The 21,377-nt window shown below is 41.7% G+C and overlaps 1 protein-coding gene across 1 annotated transcript; it reads left to right on the forward strand.

The window, feature by feature from the left end:
* The first annotated feature begins 545 nt into the window (after positions 1-545).
* On the forward strand, positions 546-3,631 carry LOC115173929 (uncharacterized). The gene is made up of 2 exons (XM_029732447.1): positions 546-797; positions 2,236-3,631. Exon 2 carries the CDS (start codon positions 2,255-2,257, stop codon positions 3,449-3,451), a length of 1,197 nt encoding a protein of 398 aa, XP_029588307.1. The 5' UTR covers positions 546-797; positions 2,236-2,254; the 3' UTR covers positions 3,452-3,631.
* Positions 3,632-21,377: the final 17,746 nt, after the last annotated feature.

The following is a 21,377-nucleotide window of genomic DNA, read 5'->3' on the forward strand; positions in this document are numbered from 1 at the left end:
CCACCAGACACCATTGCCGCCACGATACAAGCAGTTGAGGTACAGAAAGAGGCTGTTGTACCTTGGTCACTTTCAGCTGCATCTATGTCAGTATCAGCTGAAGGTGAGACAACCACTGCAACAATCAGCTCGATCCCAAAAGATGGGATAAGAGAAGCACAAGAATCTGATCCAGTCATCCGTCCTGTGCTCAATTTCAAACTGTCTGGTTCCAAACCGCCAGTTAAAGAGCAAAAGGAAGGCAGTCCAAAGACAAGATGCCTATTCAGGGAATGGGACAAATTGACAATAGACAGTGATGGCATTCTGTACAGAATCACTACAGCCCGCAAGCAGTTAGTTCTACCAGAGCAGTACAAAGGTAAAGTGATGGAAGAGTTGCACAATAACATAGGACACCAAGGTACTGACCGCACTGTATCACTAGTACGTGACCGCTTCTTCTGGCCATATATGCAATCTGACATCGAGCACTATGTGACTAAAACTTGTTGCTGTGTCAAGCAGAAAAAGCCAGCCCATGAAACAAGAGCTTCTCTGACAAACATTGTGACAACACAGCCATTTGAACTGGTATGTATAGACTTCCTTCATCTCGACAGATGCAAAGGGGGATATGAGTACATCCTCGTGATTGTTGATCATTTTACACGTTTCACTCAAGCCTACGCCACCACATCAAAGTCAGGTACAACTGCTGCAAATCTCATCTTCAATGACTTTGCCCTGAAGTTCGGGTTCCCGTCCCGCATCCACCATGACCAAGGGGGAGAATTTGAAAATCAGTTGTTCCATCAGTTAACCTGTTTGATCTAGGGGGCAGTATTGAGAATTTTGGAAAAAAATATGTGCCCATTTTTAACTGCCTCCTACACCAACTCAGAAGCTAGAATATGCATATTATTGTTCAGGTTTGGATAGAAAACACTCTGAATTTTCTAAAACAGTTTGAATGGTGTCTGTAAGTATAACAAAACTCATATTGCAGGCAAAAACCTGTGAAAAATAGATTAAAAAAAAGTGAATTTTGTGACTGTACTATTTAGTGTCATTGTTTTATAGATACCATAGTGAGAAAGGATTCAGTTCGCAACTCCTACTGCTTCCACTAGATGTCAACGATCTTTATAAAGTTGTTTGAAGCATCTGTGATGAATACAGACCGAATTAGAATGCTTGTAAGTTGACACGTCATCACTTCATTTTTTGCGCCTGCGCATAAATCTGAGAAGAGTGTCTTTGTCATAATCGTTTATTCTAGACACTTGATAGGTTGTGTGAAAATATTACTGATGTTTACTGATGTTTCACGTTAAAAATGGACCAAAAGATTAATGCTAAACAACGTTTGACATGTTTGAACAAACGTAAATAGATTATTTACTAGGTTTTTTTTAGCTTTTCGGCGTGACTTTACACAACCCACCACGTTTTGTGGGAGCCTACTGAACGCTAACTATTTGGTGTTATTTGGACATAAATTATGAACTTTGTCAAAAGAAACCACATTTGTTCTGGACCTGGGATCCCTGGCAGCGCCTTCTGATGGAGATAATCAAAGGTAAGGGGATATTTACAATGTTATTATCGATATTAGAAGATGCTAACTGTATAGCTTAGCTTATAGCTTAGCTTATTGTTAATAGCATAGTACCACGTTTATTGCAAAATGTGATTTCCCAGTAAAGTTATTTTGAGATCTGGCCATTCGGTAGCAATTACGAGATGATAATATATTATTCTTTGAATGACAATATTATAATTTACCAATGTTTTCGAATAGTAATTCCGTGATTTGTAATGCTGGATTCACTGGGAGCATTCGAGCTGAAAAAAATTCTGAATTTCACCGCGACTGTAAATGCTGTTTTTGGATATAAATATGAACTTGATGGAACTAAAAATGCATGTATTGTATAACATAATGTCCTATGAGTAAGTGCATAATTCTAGCTAGTTTTCTGTCTGTTGATGCCCTTCTTTGAATTGGCTAAACTTTACACACAGCTATTGTCAATGTACTCTCTAACATAACCTAACTTTATGCATTCTCCGTAAAGCCTCTGAAAATCGGACAGCGTGGTTAGATTTGGGAGATATGTCTTTCACATGGAGGAAAATAGTTGATTATTTGATTATTTGAAATGATTACTCTTGCAGTTTTGAATTCCCCGCCATGGTCACATGACAATGAATCCCAATACCGGGATAAGATCGGGATAAGATCCTCAACAGGTTAAAGAAACTCAGTGGCATGGCGGGGTCCAGAACAACACCCTATCACCCGATGGGGAACGGTCAAGTGGAACGCATGAACAGAACAGTGTTGCAAATGTTAAAGACACTAACTGAGACACAAAAGTCAAATTGGAAGGAGTCTCTGAACAAACTGGTTTATGCCTATAACTGCACCCGTTGCGAAGTGACTGGCTATTCACCATTTTATCTTCTGTTTGGGAGATCACCCAGGCTTCCAGTTGATATGCTCTTTGGATTGTGCACAGAGGCAGGTTCCAGTAACCAGCGAGACTACGTGGAGAACTGGAAACGAGGGATGGAAGAAGCATACGCCATTGCAAATGAAAATGCTCAGAAAGCCGCTGACAGAAGTAAGAAGTACTATGATGCTAAAGTTAGGAGTTCAGTGCTACAGCCTGGTGAGCGAGTTCTGATTAAAAACCTGACACCAAGAGGAGGACCAGGAAAACTCCGTAACTATTGGGAAGATACAATTCACACAGTAGTGAGACAAATGGGTTCAGACCTGCCGATTTATGAATTGAGACCAGAAAAGGGTAGGGGACGCTCCAGGGTCCTGCACAGAAACCTGCTCATGTCCTGTGACCACTTACCTTTTGAGACGCAACCAGAAATGACCAAAGATGACAAAAGTCAGAAAAAAAGGAGACATCAGCCTGAATCAGAGCCTCTAGATTCTGATGAAGACAGCGGTGATGAATATGACCTTCATCATGAGCCGCTACAGGTTCCCACATCTACAGTACCTGAGGGGAGGAATGCTGAACCAGCGAGAGAGTGGGAACACAGGCCCCCACCAGTGAAACAGACAGTTGCCGTGCCAGTCCCTGATACGCAACCAGCACAGCCTCTGGTTGAAAAGCGGCTGGAGGAGACAACAGTTAAAGACCGGCCTGCTGAGGAGATGAACTTGCCTCCTGAAAATTTGCCTGATGATCGTCCACCAAGTGCCTTTCCTTCATTAACTGCGGCTGCTGAACCTGAGGAACCAGCCTACCAGCTGCCACAAAGAGAGAGACACCCTCCAAGACGTGTCACCTATGATCATCTTGGTATCCCTTCCTGCGACAGTATCCAGCCACAGCCACAGTTGTTCCCTGTCTACTCTGCACCAGGAATGGTTCCATGGCTGCCATCACTACAGCAATGTCACTTTCAGCCACCTTACATGTATGGGCTTCAGCAAACATGAGGCTACAGAGTTGACATGTTTGACCATGGACTACTGACTGATTTCACAGACTGTCACAAGAGACAATTTGCAGACTATGCATATAGACCATTAAAAGTGATGGACTGTTGATCAATAGTATGAGAAAAGACTGCTTATGGACTGTTTATACAGCTGGTCAACAGATATGGACTGTGGAAATAACTTGTTAGTTATATTTGAACTGTGACCCTTGACCTCTGCTCAAGTACTACCTTACAGAAGAGGATTTCCTAGGTCCAGTGCATACAGACTGTTGAAGAAGACAATGTTGGTAATGTTGGGACAACATTTATTTTGTCAGGGAGAGTGTGACAGGTTAAAGGAAATACTAATAGCCTGTTATACATTAAAAAGTATTAGTAAGTTCATAGTATGTGAGGATCTTAAAACATCTAGGGTTAAAAAGATCATGCATTCTGTATTAGTTGATAGAGATGGATAACATTCATATAATTGTGTTAAAGTTAAAATTCATCAAGTGTACAAAAGGTAAGAATTGTAAAAGGAATGTGCAAACGTTATATTGATGACTTTATTTTGTGGTGCCTAATTGAAGGGGAAAAGTGTTAATCTGTGATCTACTAAATGCTCTTTAATCTATGAGCCTGAGATCGATTGCTCTGGTCTCCACCCAAGTTCGCGGGGAAATCGCGGTCTTTTCCTCATTACAGTAAAAGTTCTCATTGAGGAAACAATACCGTATCACTCTCGTGATTATTTCTCCCCTTTTTCAGGTATGTTATTGATGATAAAACAGAGTCATTTAAATGTAATAACTCGCTAACATGTCAAGAGTGTTTAAGGTGTGTCTTGGTAACATCTTGAGAAAGTTAGAGTTACGTTTGCAGAGTAATATGAGCCCTGCTCGGTTGCAGCTAAGGCTAGCTTCGTTCTGAGAGTAGCTGCCATTTTATGTCGATCGTGAATGAACGTGCGTTGCTAATACGATTTTGCGGTGTTATTTGTGTAATGGTTTTTCAAACACTTTATTGACTGTTGATAAATTGAGTTATGGTTTACTGAGTTAAAGCTTTGTGCTTGACAGTTATATTGAAATGAGTGTATGTTTCAGTGAATTACAGAGTATACTGTTGTGACTTGAATAAGCCTTGTACCCTACAACACTAGCTCTTTCCTGTAGATCTGTTGTTTTGTAAAATGTGTTACTTTGGTAAAATGATTACAGTAAACGTTCTCATTGAGGAAACAATACCGTATCACTCTCGTGATTATTTCTCCCCTTTTTCAGGGGCGTAACATTTTTGGAGGCTCCGCACTAACCTTTGATGATCTTCATCAGATGACAACCCTAGGACATTATGTTATACAATACATGCATGTTTTGTTCAATCAAGTTCATATTTATATCAAAAAACAGCTTTTTAAATTAGCATGTGACGTTCAGAACTAGCATACCCCCCGCAAACTTCTGGTGAATTTACTAAAAATTTACTAAATTACTCACGATAAACGTTCACAAAAAGCATAACAATTATTTTAAGAATTATAGATACAGAACTCCTCTATGCACTCGATATGTCCGATTTTAAAATAGCTTTTCGGTGAAAGCACATTTTGCAATATTCTAAGTAGATAGCCCGGCATCACAGGGCTAGCTATTTAGACACCCAGCAAGTTTAGCCTTCACCAAACTCCGATTTACTATTAGAAAAGTTTGATTACCTTTGGTGTTCTTCGTCAGAATGCACTCCCAGGACTTCTACTTCAATAACAAATGTTGGTTTGGTCCCAAATAATACATAGTTATATCCAAACAGTGGCGTTTTGTTCGTGCGTTCAAGACACTATCCGAAAGGGTAAAGAAGGGTGACGAGCACGACGCATTTCGTGACAAAAAAATTCTAAATATTCCATTACCGTACTTCGAAGCATGTCAACCGCTGTTTGAAATCAATTTTTATGCCATTTTTCTCATAAAAAAGCGATAATATTCCGACCGGGAATCTGCGTTTAGGTAAAAAGACAAAAGAAAATAAAGCACGGGGTCGACTCGTGCACGCGCCTAAGCCCATTCTCCTCTGATCGGCCACTTGCCAAAAGCGCAAATGTGTTTCAGCCAGGGGCTGCCTCGATATCATTCAGCTTTTTCCCGGGCTCTGAGAGCCTATGGGAGCCGTAGGAAGTGTCACGTTACAGCAAGGATCCTCAGTCTTCAATAAACAGAGACAAGAAGAACAAGATCTTGTCAGAGAGGGCACTTCCTGTAAGGAATCTTCTCAGGTTTTTGCCTGCCATATCAAATCAAATCAAATTTTATTTATATAGCCCTTCGTATATCAGCTGAAATCTCAAAGTGCTGTACAGAAACCCAGCCTAAAACCCCAAACAGCAAGCAATGCATGTGAAAGAGGCACGGTGGCTAGGAAAAACTCCCTAGGAAAAACTCCCTAGAAAGGCCAAAAACCTAGGAAGAAACCTAGAGAGGAACCAGGCTATGAGGGGTGGCCAGTCCTCTTCTGGCTGTGCCGGGTGGATATTATAACAGAACATGGTCAAGATGTTAAAATGTTCATAAATGACCAGCATGGTCAAATAATAATAATCATTGTAGTTGTCGAGTTCTGTTATACTCACAGACACCATTCAAACAGTTTTAGAAACTTTAGGGTGTTTTCTATCCAAAGCCAATAATTATATGCATATTCTAGTTACTGGGCAGGAGTAGTAACCAGATTAAATCGGGTACGTTTTTTATCCGGCTGTGTCAATACTGCCCCCTACCCCCAACAGGTTAAGATCAGATGAAAACTTGTGTGATTTCGTTCAAACTACTGGTCTTGAAATTGTACTCTAGTCTTACAATGGATTATAGGGTGATATGGCTGCATTCCAAACACTTAAAAGACACACCCTATCCTCTCAGCCCTCAAATTAAGTGGACACTTCTGATGACGTATCATGACGTCTGACGAGTTACCCTTGCAGGGCAACGGCGAGGGGGGAAGGAATGATTTTTAAATTGACCGCCCTTGCCCGGAAATTCATCACCGGTAGGTAGCTTGTGGGTGCTTTATATGCGCTACAGTCAATTATGATTGCAGGTCTACTTATATTAACTATGTAATTATTAATATACACCTACTGTATGATAGCTAGCAAATTAATTAGCTAACTGACGTTAGCCTGCCTAGCTACTTCTGAAGAAGGAAAATGTTTTATTTCTACAATTTCCAAAGCTAATCAAACAAAAACATCATACATTTTATGAGACGTGTTTGTGCATTAGTAACTTATTTGCATTCGTTTTTACTTACAATTGTATGTTGACTCCATATTGACATTGAGGTTTTAAGTTTTGGCTGTCTTTTCTTAGCGGATCGCGAATCATCGCGAATTGAATTATGTGGTGTTTCAGGCCCCAAAGTGAACATAATTGTACACTCGTAAACTTCATTAAAAACGAGGGCTGAGGGGCTTACGTTGCAAACTTCCCTTGCTTGGCTAATCATTTGGACCGATGACAAATATGGCCGCGGCGATTTCCCCAAGGGCATAAGGAGAGAGTAAGTGGACGAGGGTGTGTCTTTTCTGACTTTGAAACGCAGCCTATAAACGCAATAAAAATGCATTTTAGACACAGGTGACTGAAAGACAGTATTACCAAGAAAACCACCCTGCACATTTTGCCTTAGAAATGAATGTAGTTATAACAGTTAGGGCTACCGTATAGTCGTGTAACCAAAGATTATGGATGAAGACTGTCATGAAAATAAAATAACCACCGTGATAGCTGGCGGGGGAGGGGGGTTTACGGACCGTTGACTGAAGACGGGACAGCTAGGTATTCTTGCAGTTGAGTCTGTTTTTCCAAGGATACATGGACTCTTTACAGCGTGATGAAACTGTTGCTCTTTGCTGAAACAAGCAAGGTGTTGTAGCAACACCACCCTTTCTGCAGCCATGCAGTCAGGAACGGAGGAGAGGAGACTGTGCGTCTTAATATACTGTATATTTTTGGTTTATTTTTGCTATTCAAATGATTACAATGGCTACTGTGGTCATTTGGCTGACCAATAACTGTCATCCAAAGTTCCATGACCGTCACAGCTTTAATAACAGTCCTAAAGCATTTTAACAGTGGTTGTAAATAGCTTATTACAGGAAGTCTGACCAGGCAGCTCAGTTGACCTCGTCCATAACATTATGGATCAGATCCCCCTAAGTGCCTCTCTATGGCACACTCTAAATGTTGGCTCCAGCCCTTGGCATTGGCATGGATGGGAGAGTGACTGAATCTGGGCAACTGCCCTGTCACAATGGCATTGGAACCCTGTCTATCAGAAAAGGCTTCCGTTGCGCTTCATCAAAATTCTAGTCTCACTGAACCATAGAGTGGTCCACTGCAGAGACCCCAGCGGAGCACTGGAGTGAACATCGAAGCACTGGAGCGAGCGATTGTAGACAATGGTTTGTTGCGGAGCCTGCCAAGACCTCTAGAGTGTTTGGCATAATGCAGCAGTGTCGTGGGGGCGATTCAAGGACTCAAAGTAGCTGGGATGAACTCCACTCGAGCTATCACACATGCACCTGCTTCCAAACAAACACATGACCATATGCCTTACATTAGTGTCCTCTTGTCTATGCTAATGTCAAGCATCACCCAAGCATTGTAGGAACCGAAAATTGTCCATCCAGACAATTATTTTGTAACTCTAACAAGGGGTACTGGCACGACTGCTTTAAAGTGCTGTAATTGGAGAGTCAACGTCACTGCTTCTGGTACTGCTCAGACTCTTTCACTACAGTGTCAAGTGTTTCCCACCTTCCATGTATGTCTGAGAAGGAGGGGTGAGAAGCTGTGATATTCTCCAGCGGAGGTGCCTCGTAGCTGGGGTAATGAGACTGCACACCCAGCATCGCTTTCCAGTACCAGCTGCCTGGTGACAGATGACCAGAAGTAAAAGCTCTAAATGAGCCACTTCACACCTCCATGCTATTTGTCACACACACACACACACACACACAAACACACACACACACACACACACACACACACACACACACACACACACACACACACACACACACACACACACACACACAGGTGGATTTCTCCATGGCTAAGGCCTTTTCAAATCCAATTGAACTGGAAATTAAAACCTGGGTGTGATGTTATTCTCAGCAGGTGCTTACATGGGTATGACCGCTGTCCAATAAAAGGAGTGGGAGATATTAACCTAGACAGACTTGTCAAACACCTTTTTCAATGAGAGAAGGTCTTGTGACCTTCTCCAATGATATGCAATAACTAAAGACAGGAGTTTTTTTAAACTCCCAGGGCTAAGGCTTGACTCAGATTGTTTTAACATGACAGTCCCAGGGCTAAGGCCTGACTCAGATTGTTTTAACATGACAGTCCCAGGGCTAAGGCTTGACTCAGATTGTGGGAAGACATAGAAAGTTTCAAACACACACACTAGTGACTTCCATATTCATGACACATGCGTTTTCCCTTCCTTTCAACCCATCTATTACTTTCCTTTGTTCCCTCCCCCTCTTTTTTCTCATGGGGCATTATTTCACTCACCACTCATTCTTTCTGTCCCTTTTTCTATATGTCTCTGTTTCTCATCTCATCTGCATCTTCTTCTTCCTACCCCCAGTCTATTAAGCCTTGTGAGACAAGCATGGCACACGCTCACTACACACTACACAAAAATAGTTCTATCTAGAACCAAAAAGGGTTCTTCGGCTGCCCCCATAGGAGTACCCTTTAAAGAACCCATTTTGGTTCCAGATAGAACACTTTTGGGTTTCATGTACAACCCTTTCCACAGAGGGTTCTACATGGAACCCCAAAGAGTTCTACCTGAAACCAAAAAGGGTTGTATCTGGAACCAAAAAGGGTTCTACTTGGGGACAGTAACAGAACCCTTTTGGAACCCCTTTACATAGCATACAGATAACATACGTTTCACAATCTCCTTCCCTCTCCTTTCTCTCCCTTTTTTCATTCCTCCTTTCATGGAAGACGAGAAGTCTCCGCCTCGGCTGCCTGGAGAATGGCTTGAGATAAAAGAAACAGTGTGTATAGGGACCAAGCCTCGCCTTCGGGGGAGGGAAACATTATTTGATCCCACTCGAAAAGCCACTCCGCGCCAAGCCAAGCAAAGCCAAGCCAACCCACGGCAAGACAGGAATAGAGCCTTCCCCATCCACTGCTTCAGTTAATAGATCACAACTGACTGGGGGAATTGGTTGGGATTCGACGTAACAGCGGCAAAGCTACACGTACAGTACATCAAGGCGCCTTTGTAGGTCCTTGAGTTTCTTGTGTGACTCGTTATCATACGTAAATACGTATACTTACTGAACTTCTTGAGACTCGTCTGTGACTCGTCCATCAGACGCCTTCCATGGTTCCAATGTGTCTCTCATCCCGCTCCATCGGCTGTGTAACAGATGAATTAGCTAGACGCACATTACACTGTCTAGACTAGACCGAGTTTCCTTCCATCTGCCTGATAGAGTGACCCAAATATAGTATTGAAATATCCAGCGACTCACACTGTCGCCGTCGCTTCAATATTTCATGCTCATTGCTTGCTGAATAACAATGACTATACAATTTTTGTTTTTACATAGTTTGTCTTTCTCAAACTCAAAGTTCCTTTACAGGACAACATGAAAACCAAGGCTAAAATGGACATGAGTCATACGTTCAAGTGGAAGGACAAAATAAAGGACATGACTAATTTCTACCCACCGTCGCCCACACAGCCATCTTACATCTACGCCTATTAGAAGCTCTTAAAGCTGCAGGAAGGTTTATATTTTTCCTCCCTCATCAATGTTTCACAAGTCGTCAAGAACCAGCAGAGCTTTTTGAGCTGTGTATGCACCTGTAAATAAACAGACTAAATGTGTCCTAATGCGTTCTTGTTTCGATTGGTCACATTTTCCGGTCTTTGAAAATAAATGCATAAACAGAGAAGAGTGAGGTTAATGGAACGACTTCCTGGTTTAGCATTTAAAGTATTGATGCTGTTATTGATAATGACTCAGGGATGGATCATCGGCTGTTAATCTGGTAGGGCACACCCAAACACACACGCATGCACACGCATGCATGCGCGTACACGCGTGCACACGCGCACAAACATGCATACACGCACACACACGAGCACACACACGAGCACACACACAAGCACGCACACACAAACACACACGCACACACAAACACACACGCACACACAAACACGCACACACACACATATACACACAGCGGGTGCATCCATCGATCAGCTGAAACAGCAGGAGCTCTAGAGCCAGGCTGATCACTAGAAATAGACTTCGATTTTGGACGTTTGAAAAGGTTCTGAGAACGTTGACATATGCCTTTGTTGGTGCTCACAAAAACGATTACCCAGCACTCGGCGCAAACTCATAATCCTTGGAGCTGGAGCACACTGCTTAGACCACTGCACTACAGCAAGTCACAGCGCTCTAGAAAGCTGAGAAAATCAATTGAATACTGATGATTCCTGATGGTAATAGCGCATTGTTTGTAAAATTGTTGTTTTAAGCCTTCCCCAAACCATAGCCCTAACCTTATCCACTTGGAAGGACAATTTTTACAATCACTTTGGCGCTAATTTCAGAACCTTGATGTGTTTTTTCTAAACTCTAGATACAAAACTCACAACCGATCACCAAATTAAAATTTTTCAAAACTCTAACACTTTTACCAATTGCTTGGAGAACAATACACATAAAGCTAAGATCACTTTTGTTCATTGAACTAAAATCACCTGTTCAAAATGACACAACTTAACCTCTACGGGCCACGGGGGCAGTATTGAGAATTTTGAAAAAAATATGTGCCCATTTTTAACTGCCTCCTACACCAACTCAGAAGCTAGGATATGCATATTATTAACACATTCGGATAGAAAACACTCTGAATTTTCTAAAACAGTTTGAATGGTGTCTGTAAGTATAACAAAACTCATATTGCAGGCAAAAACCTGTGAAAAATAGATTTTAAAAAAATGAGAATTTTGTGACTGTACTATTTAGTGTCATTGTTTTACAGATACCACAGTGAGAAAGGATTCAGTTCGCAACTCCTACTGCTTCCACTAGATGTCAACGATCTTTAGAAAGTTGTTGGAAGCATCTGTCATGAATACAGACCGAATTAGAAAGCTTACAAGTTGACACGTCATCACTTCATTTTTGCGCCTGCGCATGAATCTGAGAAGAGTGTCTTTGTCATAATCGTTTATTCTAGACACTTGATAGGTTGTGTGAAAATATTACTGATGTTTACTGATGTTTCACGTTAAAAATGGACCAAAAGATTAATGCTAAACAACGTTTGACATGTTTGAACAAACATAAATAGATTATTTACTAGGTTTTTTTTAGCTTTTCGGCGTGACTTTACACTGCCCACCTCATTTTGTGGGAGCCTACTGAACGCTAACTATTTGGACATAAATTATGAACTTTGTCAAAAGAAACCACATTTGTTCTGGACCTGGGATCGCTGGCAGCGCCTTCTGATGGAGATAATCAAAGGTAAGGGGATATTTAGAATGTTATTATCGATATTAGATTATGCTAATGCTAACGGTTTAGCTTAGCTTAGCTTAGCTTATGTTGTTAGCATAGTACCCAGTTTATAGCAAAATGTGATTTCCCAGTAAAGTTATTTTGAGATCTGGCCATTCGGTAGCAATTACGAGATGATAATATATTATTCTTTGAATGACAATATTATAATTTACCAATGTTTTCGAATAGTAATTCCGTGATTTGTAATGCTGGATTCACTGGGAGCATTCGAGCCGAAAAAAATTCTGAATTTCACCGTGACTGTAAATGCTGTTTTTGGATATAAATATGAACTTGATGGAACTAAAAATGCATGTATTGTCTAACATAATGTCCTATGAGTGTCATCTGATGCAGATTGTCAAAGGTAAGTGCATAATTCTAGCTAGTTTTCTGTCTGTTGATGCCCTTCTTTGAATTGGCTAAACATTACACGCAGCTATTGTCAATGTACTCTCCTCACATAACCTAACTTTATGCATTCTCCGTAAAGCCTCTGAAAATCGGACAGCGTGGTTAGATTTAGGAGATATATCTTTCAAATGGAGGAAAATAGTTGATTATTTGATTATTTGAAATGATTACTCTTGCAGTTTTGAATTCCCCGCCATGGTCACATGACAATGAATCCCAATACCGGGATAAGATCCTGCCCCCTGGCCTCAACAGGTTTTAACATCGAATTATTACCATTTCAAAATGCAATTCACACATTACATCTGAGATGACTGTCTATTCATTCCATTACAATGATCTAACTATCAATTGATACAACTGATCAAAATGATAAGTAACTGTTGCATTACTCTTAATGCATAGTTGTATGGAAACTGACAAACAATATTCCATGTTTAGATCATGAAAGTTTCAGGATAACGAGATCCATTGACACCAATTACTGTGGAACATGAACCAATTGGACTACATTGTCTATGGATGTGTTGTATGTTAAGAGATGCCCTTCTGCACACCACTGTTTTAAATGGCTGTTACTTGAGCATTTGTGGCCTTTCTGTTAGCTTGAATAAGTCTGGACATTCTCCTCTGACCTCTCTCATTATCCTGTTGAGTATAGGGGGCAGTATTTTCATGGCCGGATGAAAAACGTACCCAAATTAAACTGCCTACTAATCGGGCCCAGAAACTAGAATATGCATATTATTAGATTTGGATGGAAAACACTCTGACGTTTCTAAAACTGTTTGAATGATGTCTGTGAGTATAACAAAACTCATATGGCAGGCAAAAACCTGAGAAAAATCTAACCAGGAAGTGGGAAATCTGAGAATTGTAGTTCTTCTTTTGAATCCCTATCGAAATGACAGTGTCTGTGGGGTCACGTTGCACTTCCTAAGGCTTCCATTTGCTGTCAACAGCCTTTAGAAAGTTTTTTCATCCTTCTCCTGTTACTGGGCAGAGAATAGTAGCTCAGTCAATGAGTGGACTGCCTGAGGACAAAGGGCTTTGTAATGCGCGAGCTCCTTCTTTTTCTCCTGGAATGAATACGTTATTGTCCGGTTGGAATATTATTGCATTTTTATGTTAAAAATACCCTAAAGATTGATTGTAAACAACGTTTGACATGTTTCTACGAACGGTAATGGAACTATTTGACTTTTCGTCTCTGGTACTGCGCTCGCACATTATGCCTTTGGATAGTGATCTGAACACACGAACAAAACGGAGGTATTTGGACATAAATGTGGAGTATTTCAAACATAAAGAACATTTCCTGTGGAAGTAGGAGTCCTCTGAGTGCATTCTGATGAAGATCAACAAAGGTAAGAGAATATTTATAATGCTAATTCAGAGTTTTGTTGATGCCAGAACTTGGCGGGTAGCTGTATAGCTTGCTTCGATGGCTGAGCTATGTACTCAGAATATTGAACAATGTGCTTTCTCCGTAAAGTTATTTTGAAATCTGACAAAGCGGTTGCGTCAAGGAGTAGTGTATCTATAATTCTTTCAATAATTGTTGTACATTTTATCAACGTTTATGATGAGTATTTTTGTAAATTGATGTGCACATTCACCGGAGGTTTTGGTGGGAATACATTTTCTGAACATCACGCGCCAATGTAAAAGGCTGTTTTTGGATATAAATATGAACTTTATCGAGCAAAACATACATGTATTGTATAACATGAAGTCCTATGAGTGCCATCTGATGAAGATCATCAAATGTTAGTGAATATTTTAGCTGAACCTTTGGTTTTTGTGATGCATGTCCTTGCTTGGAAAATGGCTGTGTGGTTTTTCTTGTGAAGTTTATGTCCTAACATAATCTAATTGTATGCTTTCGCGTAAAGCCTTTTTGAAATCGGACAATGTGGTTAGATTAACGAGAGTCTTATCTTTAAAATGGTGTAAAATAGTTGATTGTTTGAGGAAATGAAATTATGAGATTTTTGCTGTTTTGTATTTCGTGCCATGCTATTTCACTGGCTGTTGAATAGTGTGTCCCGCAGATGGGACACTAGCGTCCCACGTAGCCCTGAGAAGTTTTAACCTCTAGCGGAACGTCTGCTCCAATATCCAATGATGGGCGGGGCGCGAAATACAAACTCCTCTAAAATCCGAAAACTTCCATTTTTCAAACATATGACTATTTTACAGCTATTTAAAGACAAGACTCTCCTTTATCTAACCACACTGTCCGATTTCAAAAAGGCTTTACAGCGAAAGCAAAACATTAGATTATGTCAGCAGAGTACCCAGCCAGAAATAATCAGACACCCATTTTTCAAGCTAGCATATCATGTCACATAAACCCAAACCATAGCTAAATGCAGGACTAACCTTTTATGATCTTCATCAGATGACACACCTAGGACATTATGTTATACAATACATGCATGTCTTTTCAATCAAGTTCATATTTATATCAAAAACCAGCTTTTTACATTAGCATGTGACGTTCAGAACTAGCATTCCCACCGAACACTTCCGGTGATTTTACTAAATTACTCACGATAAACGTTCACAAAAAGCATAACAATTATTTTAAGAATTATAGATACAGAACTCCTCTATGCACTCGATATGTCCGATTTTAAAATAGCTTTTCGGATGAAGCACATTTTGCAATAATCTAAGTACATAGCCCAGCCATCACGGGCTAGCTATTTAGACACCCTACCAGTTTAGCCTTCACCAAAATCACATTTCCTATAAGAAAAATGTTCTTACCTTGTTTGTTCTTCGTCAGAATGCAGTCCCAGGACTTCTACTTCAATAACAAATGTAGGTTTGGTCCCAAATAATCCATCGTTATGTTCCATCAAGACGTTTTGTTCGTGCGTTCTAGACACTATCCCAACGCTAAATCTCTGCCACGAGCATGACGCAGAATGTGACAAAAAAATTCTAAATATTCCATTACCGTACTTCGAAGCATGTCAACCGCTGTTTAAAACCAATTTTTATGCAATTTATCTCGTAGAAAAGCGATAATATTCCGACCGGGAATCTGCCTGTCTGTATACTGAGGGAAAAACCGAAAGCCGGGGGCGGGGCGGGTCGCGAGCGTAAGGCTTAGTCCACTGAGTGACCACATAGCTTTTGCTCTCCTTTGTTTCAGCCAGGGCTTTGAATTACGTCATTCCTGTTTTTCCCGGGCTCTGAGACTCCATTGGAGACGTGGGAAGTGTCACGTAACAGCAGAGATCCTTAGTTTTTGGAAGAGATGTCAAACAAAGAAAATAAAAGGTCTGACAGGGAACTTCCTGAACAGAAGCATCTCAGGTTTTTGCCTGCCATAGGAGTTCTGTTATACTCACAGACACCATTCAAACAGTTTCAGAAACTGTGGCGTGTTTTCTCTCCAAAGCTAATAATTATATGCATATTCTAGTTTCTGGGCAGGACTAATAATCAGATTAAATCGGGTACGTTTTTTATCCAGCCGTGAAAATACTGCCCCCTAGCCATAAGAGGTTTAACAAGGTGTTTTTGCCCACAGAACTCATCCGTGGCCTCAATCATCATAACTTTCTGCAATGAGAACTGGTAAGTCTTCAGTATGCATTAATCGTTAGGTTACTCTCAATTGTCAAATGACTGTATACTACATGCCAATGTGTACCACAGAGTAGGGGATGTAACTAAATGTGTTCTTACTGTAATTTTCCCTGCAGAATTGAGACTAGGCAAAATAGGGGAGGCAGAGGCAAAATTCTGACTGACCAACAAGAGCGGGCAGTGGTCAATTTGGTTCGGGACATAAATAATATTCACCTTACAGAAATTACAGCACATCTTGGACAATGACGACATGTTCAACAATGTGGAAGCCATAAGTTTGCCGACTACATGCTGAAAAGGCACCAGGTGTCTCTAAAACAGCTATACAGAGTGAAGTAACTGAGGACTGAGCATGTTCAGGTATGTTCAGTTTCAAGATAGTTGTGAAAAATTGTAACCAGTAATTCTCTTTACAAAATGTATTTTTAGAGGGTGATGGAGCTGGATGCTGACCATCACAAATTCCTCTTTTTGAATGAGGCAGACTTCAACCTGGCCAAGACAAGGAGGAGAGGTCGGAATTTCATTGGCCAGCAGGCAACCATCCAAGTACCTGGACAATGTGGGGCCAACATCACCATGTATGCGGCTATATCAGAAGATGGTGTGGTGGGATGCAGACCTCGTATTGGATCATATAATGCAGCTCTCCTTGTAACCTGTAACCTACCTGTCACCCGGGGCGGCAGGTAGCGTAGTGGTTAGAAAGTTGGGCCAGTAACCAAAAGGTTGCTATATCAAATCCCTGAGCTGACAAGGTAAGAATCTGTAATTCTGCCCCTGAACAAGGCTGTTGTTGTAAACCAGAATTTGTTCTTAACTGACTTGCCTAGTTAAATAAAAAAATAAACCTTCCTCGATGTGCTAAATCAGGTCTGTAGACCTATGTCATTGTGTGGGATAAGTTCCGGTTCCACCATGCTCAAATGGAACAAGCATGGTTTCAGGCCCATCCACAATTTACCACCCTGTACTTACCCCCATACTCTCCTTTCCTTAACCCGATTGAGGAATTTTTCTCAACATGGAGGTGGAAGGAATATGATAGGTGCCCTCGCGAACAAGCCACCATTCTCCAGGCCATGGATGACGCGTGCAATGACATCACGGCAGACCAGTGTCAGGCCTGGATTCGCCATTCCCGAAGATTCTTCCCAAGATGTTTGGCTAATGAAAACATCCAATGTGATGTGGATGAGAACCTGTGGCCAAATCCACAAGACAGGGTTGATGGAAATATAGAAGTACAGTAATCAATCCTTTGTTTTGCTTTTTACAGTCAGCCAGGTGAGGAACACTGCAGTTGATGTTTTATTGTAATTTTTTAATTTTTTGTAGCTAATTATTTTTGCTTTGATTCAAAGAAACCTGTGTTGTGATTTTATTGTATTGTATTAGTACATTTCAGATTTTGTTCAATGACTCCCCTGTGTCTGTAGTAGTCTCTCTACTAGTCCTTTTACAACGATGTAGTACCATAATGAAACATGTATCACATATTTTGTACTACAATATTTAATGATTGTACGAACAACTACACAGTGAAACTATTGGTATCTTGTGTGTGGGTGATCTAAATTAATGTTCCTATAGTATTTCAAGATAAATTAGTTATTTGAACCAAAGATTCTGCAAGTGGTTTATTTCAAGATATGAATACACAATGCAATGTTTTGAACATTGGACAGCCTGTGTTACAAGTGATGACCGTTTTGAGATTTGAAAAATGACCACAAGGTTCTGAAATTAGCGCCAAAGTGAGTGTAACAAACTGTAATGCCTGAACTGTTAAACTTTTAGTTGTTTCTGTTTGCTAGGTAAAACTCCACCTTATCTCAGCTAACTGATCACGATAACAACACCCACCCGTAGCACGCGCTCCAGCAGGTATATCTCACTGGTCATCCCCAAAGCCAACACCTCCTTTGGCCGCCTTTCCTTCCAGTTATCTGCTGCCAATGACTGGAACGAATTGCAAAAATCGCTAAAGCTGGAGACTTATATTTCCCTCACTAACTTTAAACATATGCTATCCGAGCAGCTAACCAATCGCTGCAGCTGTACATAGCCCATCTGTAAATAGCCCATCCAATCTACTTACCTCATCCCCATATTGTTTTTATTTACTTTTCTGCTCTTTTGCACACCAGTATCACTATTGCACGTCATCATCTGATTATCTATCACTCCAGTATTAATTTGCTAAATTATAATTACTTGCTACTATGGCCTATTTATTGCCTTACCTCCTCATGCCATTTGCACACACTGTATATAGACTTTCTTTTTTTCTATTGTGTTATTGACTGTACGCTTGTTTATTCCATGTGTAACTCTGTTGTTTTTGTCGCACTGCTTTGCTTTATCTTGGCCAGGTTGCAGTTGTAAATGAGAACTTGTTCTCAACTATCCTACCTGGTTAAATAAAGGTGAAATATATATATATATATATTGAAACCCTGTAACCACGCAGAATTAACCCTATAACCACGTGGAATTAATGAGTCAAAAATAGACATTGATCCATAATATGTCCAATTTTGAAGACAAACTATGAGATCTTGTTGCTAGAGCAGCAATTTACTCAAACAGAACAGATACAATGCCAAAAGAAGGACATTGTGTGTGTGTCTGTGTGTAAGTCAGTGAGTGAGTGAGTAGGTGAGTGATTGATTAAGTGAAAATGACTTATTACTGTTAAAAATGTTGAGTATGTAGGTAAGTACTCTTCAATATTAGTATATTTTAGCAAGTATATTTGAGCAAGTATGTGTTACTTCAAAGTGAGTAGGCTATTCAGCGCCAGATTGAGTTTGTTTGACAGTACCACCATTAGGCCCAACCTGGGGAGTGTCCAGAGACAGCTCCTTCGGGCCCGGCCGCCTGGCTGGTCCGTGCTGGGCCCTGGGGCCTACTCTCCATGCCTTCCTGGAATTCACTCTACATCACAGAGCTGTTGGCCTTCCCCTGGCTCACTGAAACAATAGCCCAAAAACCTCAGAGCAAAGCCAGAGAGAAGAGAGGGAGGGGGGGAGCGAGGGAGGGAGGGAGAGGACGGACAGAGACAGATACATTACAGATACGTAACCTAGCAACGGAGAAGAGGGATGGAGAAGAGAGCATGCTTCCACAGTGAGTGAATGAGAGGGAGAGATATTGATAGAGATCTCAGATACTGCATATACTGTAGATGAATAGACATACAGACAGACTGACAGACTGACAGACACAATGTGTGTGTGTGTATATGTGTGTGTGTGTGTGTGTGTGTGTGTGTGTGTGTGTGTGTGTGTGTGTGTGTGTGTGTGTGTGTGTGTGTGTGTGTGTGTGTGTGTGTGTGTGTGTGTGTGTGTGTGTGTGTGTGCATGTGCATTAGGGGGAGTGTGTGCTATGCTATATTAGTTGTCAGACACTTGTACTAATTGTGCTATAAATCATCATCTTCCCCTCAATGGGTATTCTGATTTATGGTAATTACCAGCCTATACCCACTCCCACACTTTATAGTCACCTGTTGAGCTTAGCTCCAGATGAGCAGTTTCTTCTACCCAGACTAGTGAAAAACCCTTGTAGAATGACTGATTTTCATAGCCTTATCAAGCTACTGAAGAACATATACAATCGATCTCATTATAACAATCTCTCTGTCTCTGTCCCTTGTGTCTTATTTAGAGTGAGAGTGTGTGAAAGAGAGAGAGAGATAACGAGAGAGTGAGAAAGAGAGAAAGTGAGAGAGCGAGAGAGAGACGCCTAAGTGGAGGGTCAAAAGCTTCAAGTTCCTTGGCGTACATATCACTGAGGACCTGGTCCCACCACACCGACACCGTGGTGAAGAACATACAACAGCACCTCTACAATCTCAGTCGGCTGAAGAAATGCGGCCCCTTAAACCCTCACAAAGTTCTACAGACACACCATTGAGAGCATCCTGTCAGGCTGCATCACCACCTGGGACGGGAAACTCCACCCCCCTCAACCGAATGGCTCTCCAGAGGGAGAGGGGAGCGAGAGGCTGTGTCCCAAATGGTCCTGGTCAAAAGTAGTGCACTATATAGGGAATAGGGGGCCATTTGGGATGCCGGCACAGAGAGGTCCTCACTGGCTTGTTAACTTTATGTCGTCTATTGTGAGTGCTCTGATTAAAAGGTGCTTGATTTAAAGTGGCGCTCCTCTCGCTCCTGTGCTGCTCGAAACGCATGGCTTCCTTTACAGCACCCAATCACCACGACCACACACCAACAGCCGAGTGCTGCCTCACAGTATTCCAGCTACGCTACAATTATGGAGATCTTGTTATTGTGGGCCTGCTGTGTCATCTGGAGAGAAGGGGAGAGAGAGCGAGGGGGGGAGAGAGCGATAGAGAGAGGGGGGGAGAGAGAGGGGGGAGAGGGATTGAGAGAGGGGAGAGGGAGAGAGAGAGAGAGGGGGGGGGAGAGAGGGGGAGAGAGAGAGACAGGCGGGGAGGTCGAAGCGAGAATAGAGAGGGGCATGGACAGATGATATGCAAATGAGAGAGAAGCAGTGATAAAGACAAAATGAGAGTCAAAGACAGAAGGAAAGGAGGGATAGAGAAGGACAGAATAAAGAGAAAGGGGAGAATGAGAGATAGACAGCAGAGGATCAGGATGAACAGAGCCAGAGAGATAGAGAGAGTGAGAAAGGTAACTGACACTGAGGGAGAATATTGATTCCCTCTCATGCGTATTAATAACACCAAGGCACTCTTACATTTCTGGGGGAAACGCTTGAAAATCACATTAATCGCCCCATGTAATCTATTTCAGGGCCTGCACACCCGGGTCCTGTCCACATTAGTTCTGATTTCTGCCGTGGTGCCACAGAGGGTGGTAGTCACGGTAACACCTGCTGCAGCAAGATGTCACTGTGCCGCCGGAGAAGGGGAAGAGGGGAGAGGAAGGTGGAGGGAGGAGAGGCGAGGAGAGTGAGGTGGGGTAAGAGGAGAGAGGAAGGTCGGGGGAAAGGGGAGGGAAGAGAATGGGAGGGAGTTGTGAATCACACACCTGACTGACTCTGTCTTTCTCTCTCTCTTTCTTTCTGCCGAAACCTCCTCAACCTGCCTCGCGCTATCCTCCATCTCTATCCCTCTACTTCTCTCCCTAGCTCCATCTCTCTCCCATCCCCATCTCCATCCCTCTACCTCTCTCCCTAGCTCCATCTCTCTCTCTATCCCCCATCTCCATCCCTCTACCTCTCTCCCTAGCTCCATCTCTCTCTCCATCTTCCATCTCTATCCATCTACCTCTCTCCCTAGCTCCACCTCTCTCTCCATCCCCCATCTCTA

Source organism: Salmo trutta, chromosome 34, assembly GCF_901001165.1.
Source record: "Salmo trutta chromosome 34, fSalTru1.1, whole genome shotgun sequence".
In the NCBI taxonomy this organism is placed as follows: Eukaryota; Metazoa; Chordata; class Actinopteri; order Salmoniformes; family Salmonidae; genus Salmo; species Salmo trutta.

Bases quoted from the DNA above. Each gene is read 5' to 3' on its own strand.
- LOC115173929 (XM_029732447.1), top strand. From the start codon at position 2,255: ATGGCGGGGTCCAGAACAACACCCTATCACCCGATGGGGAACGGTCAA.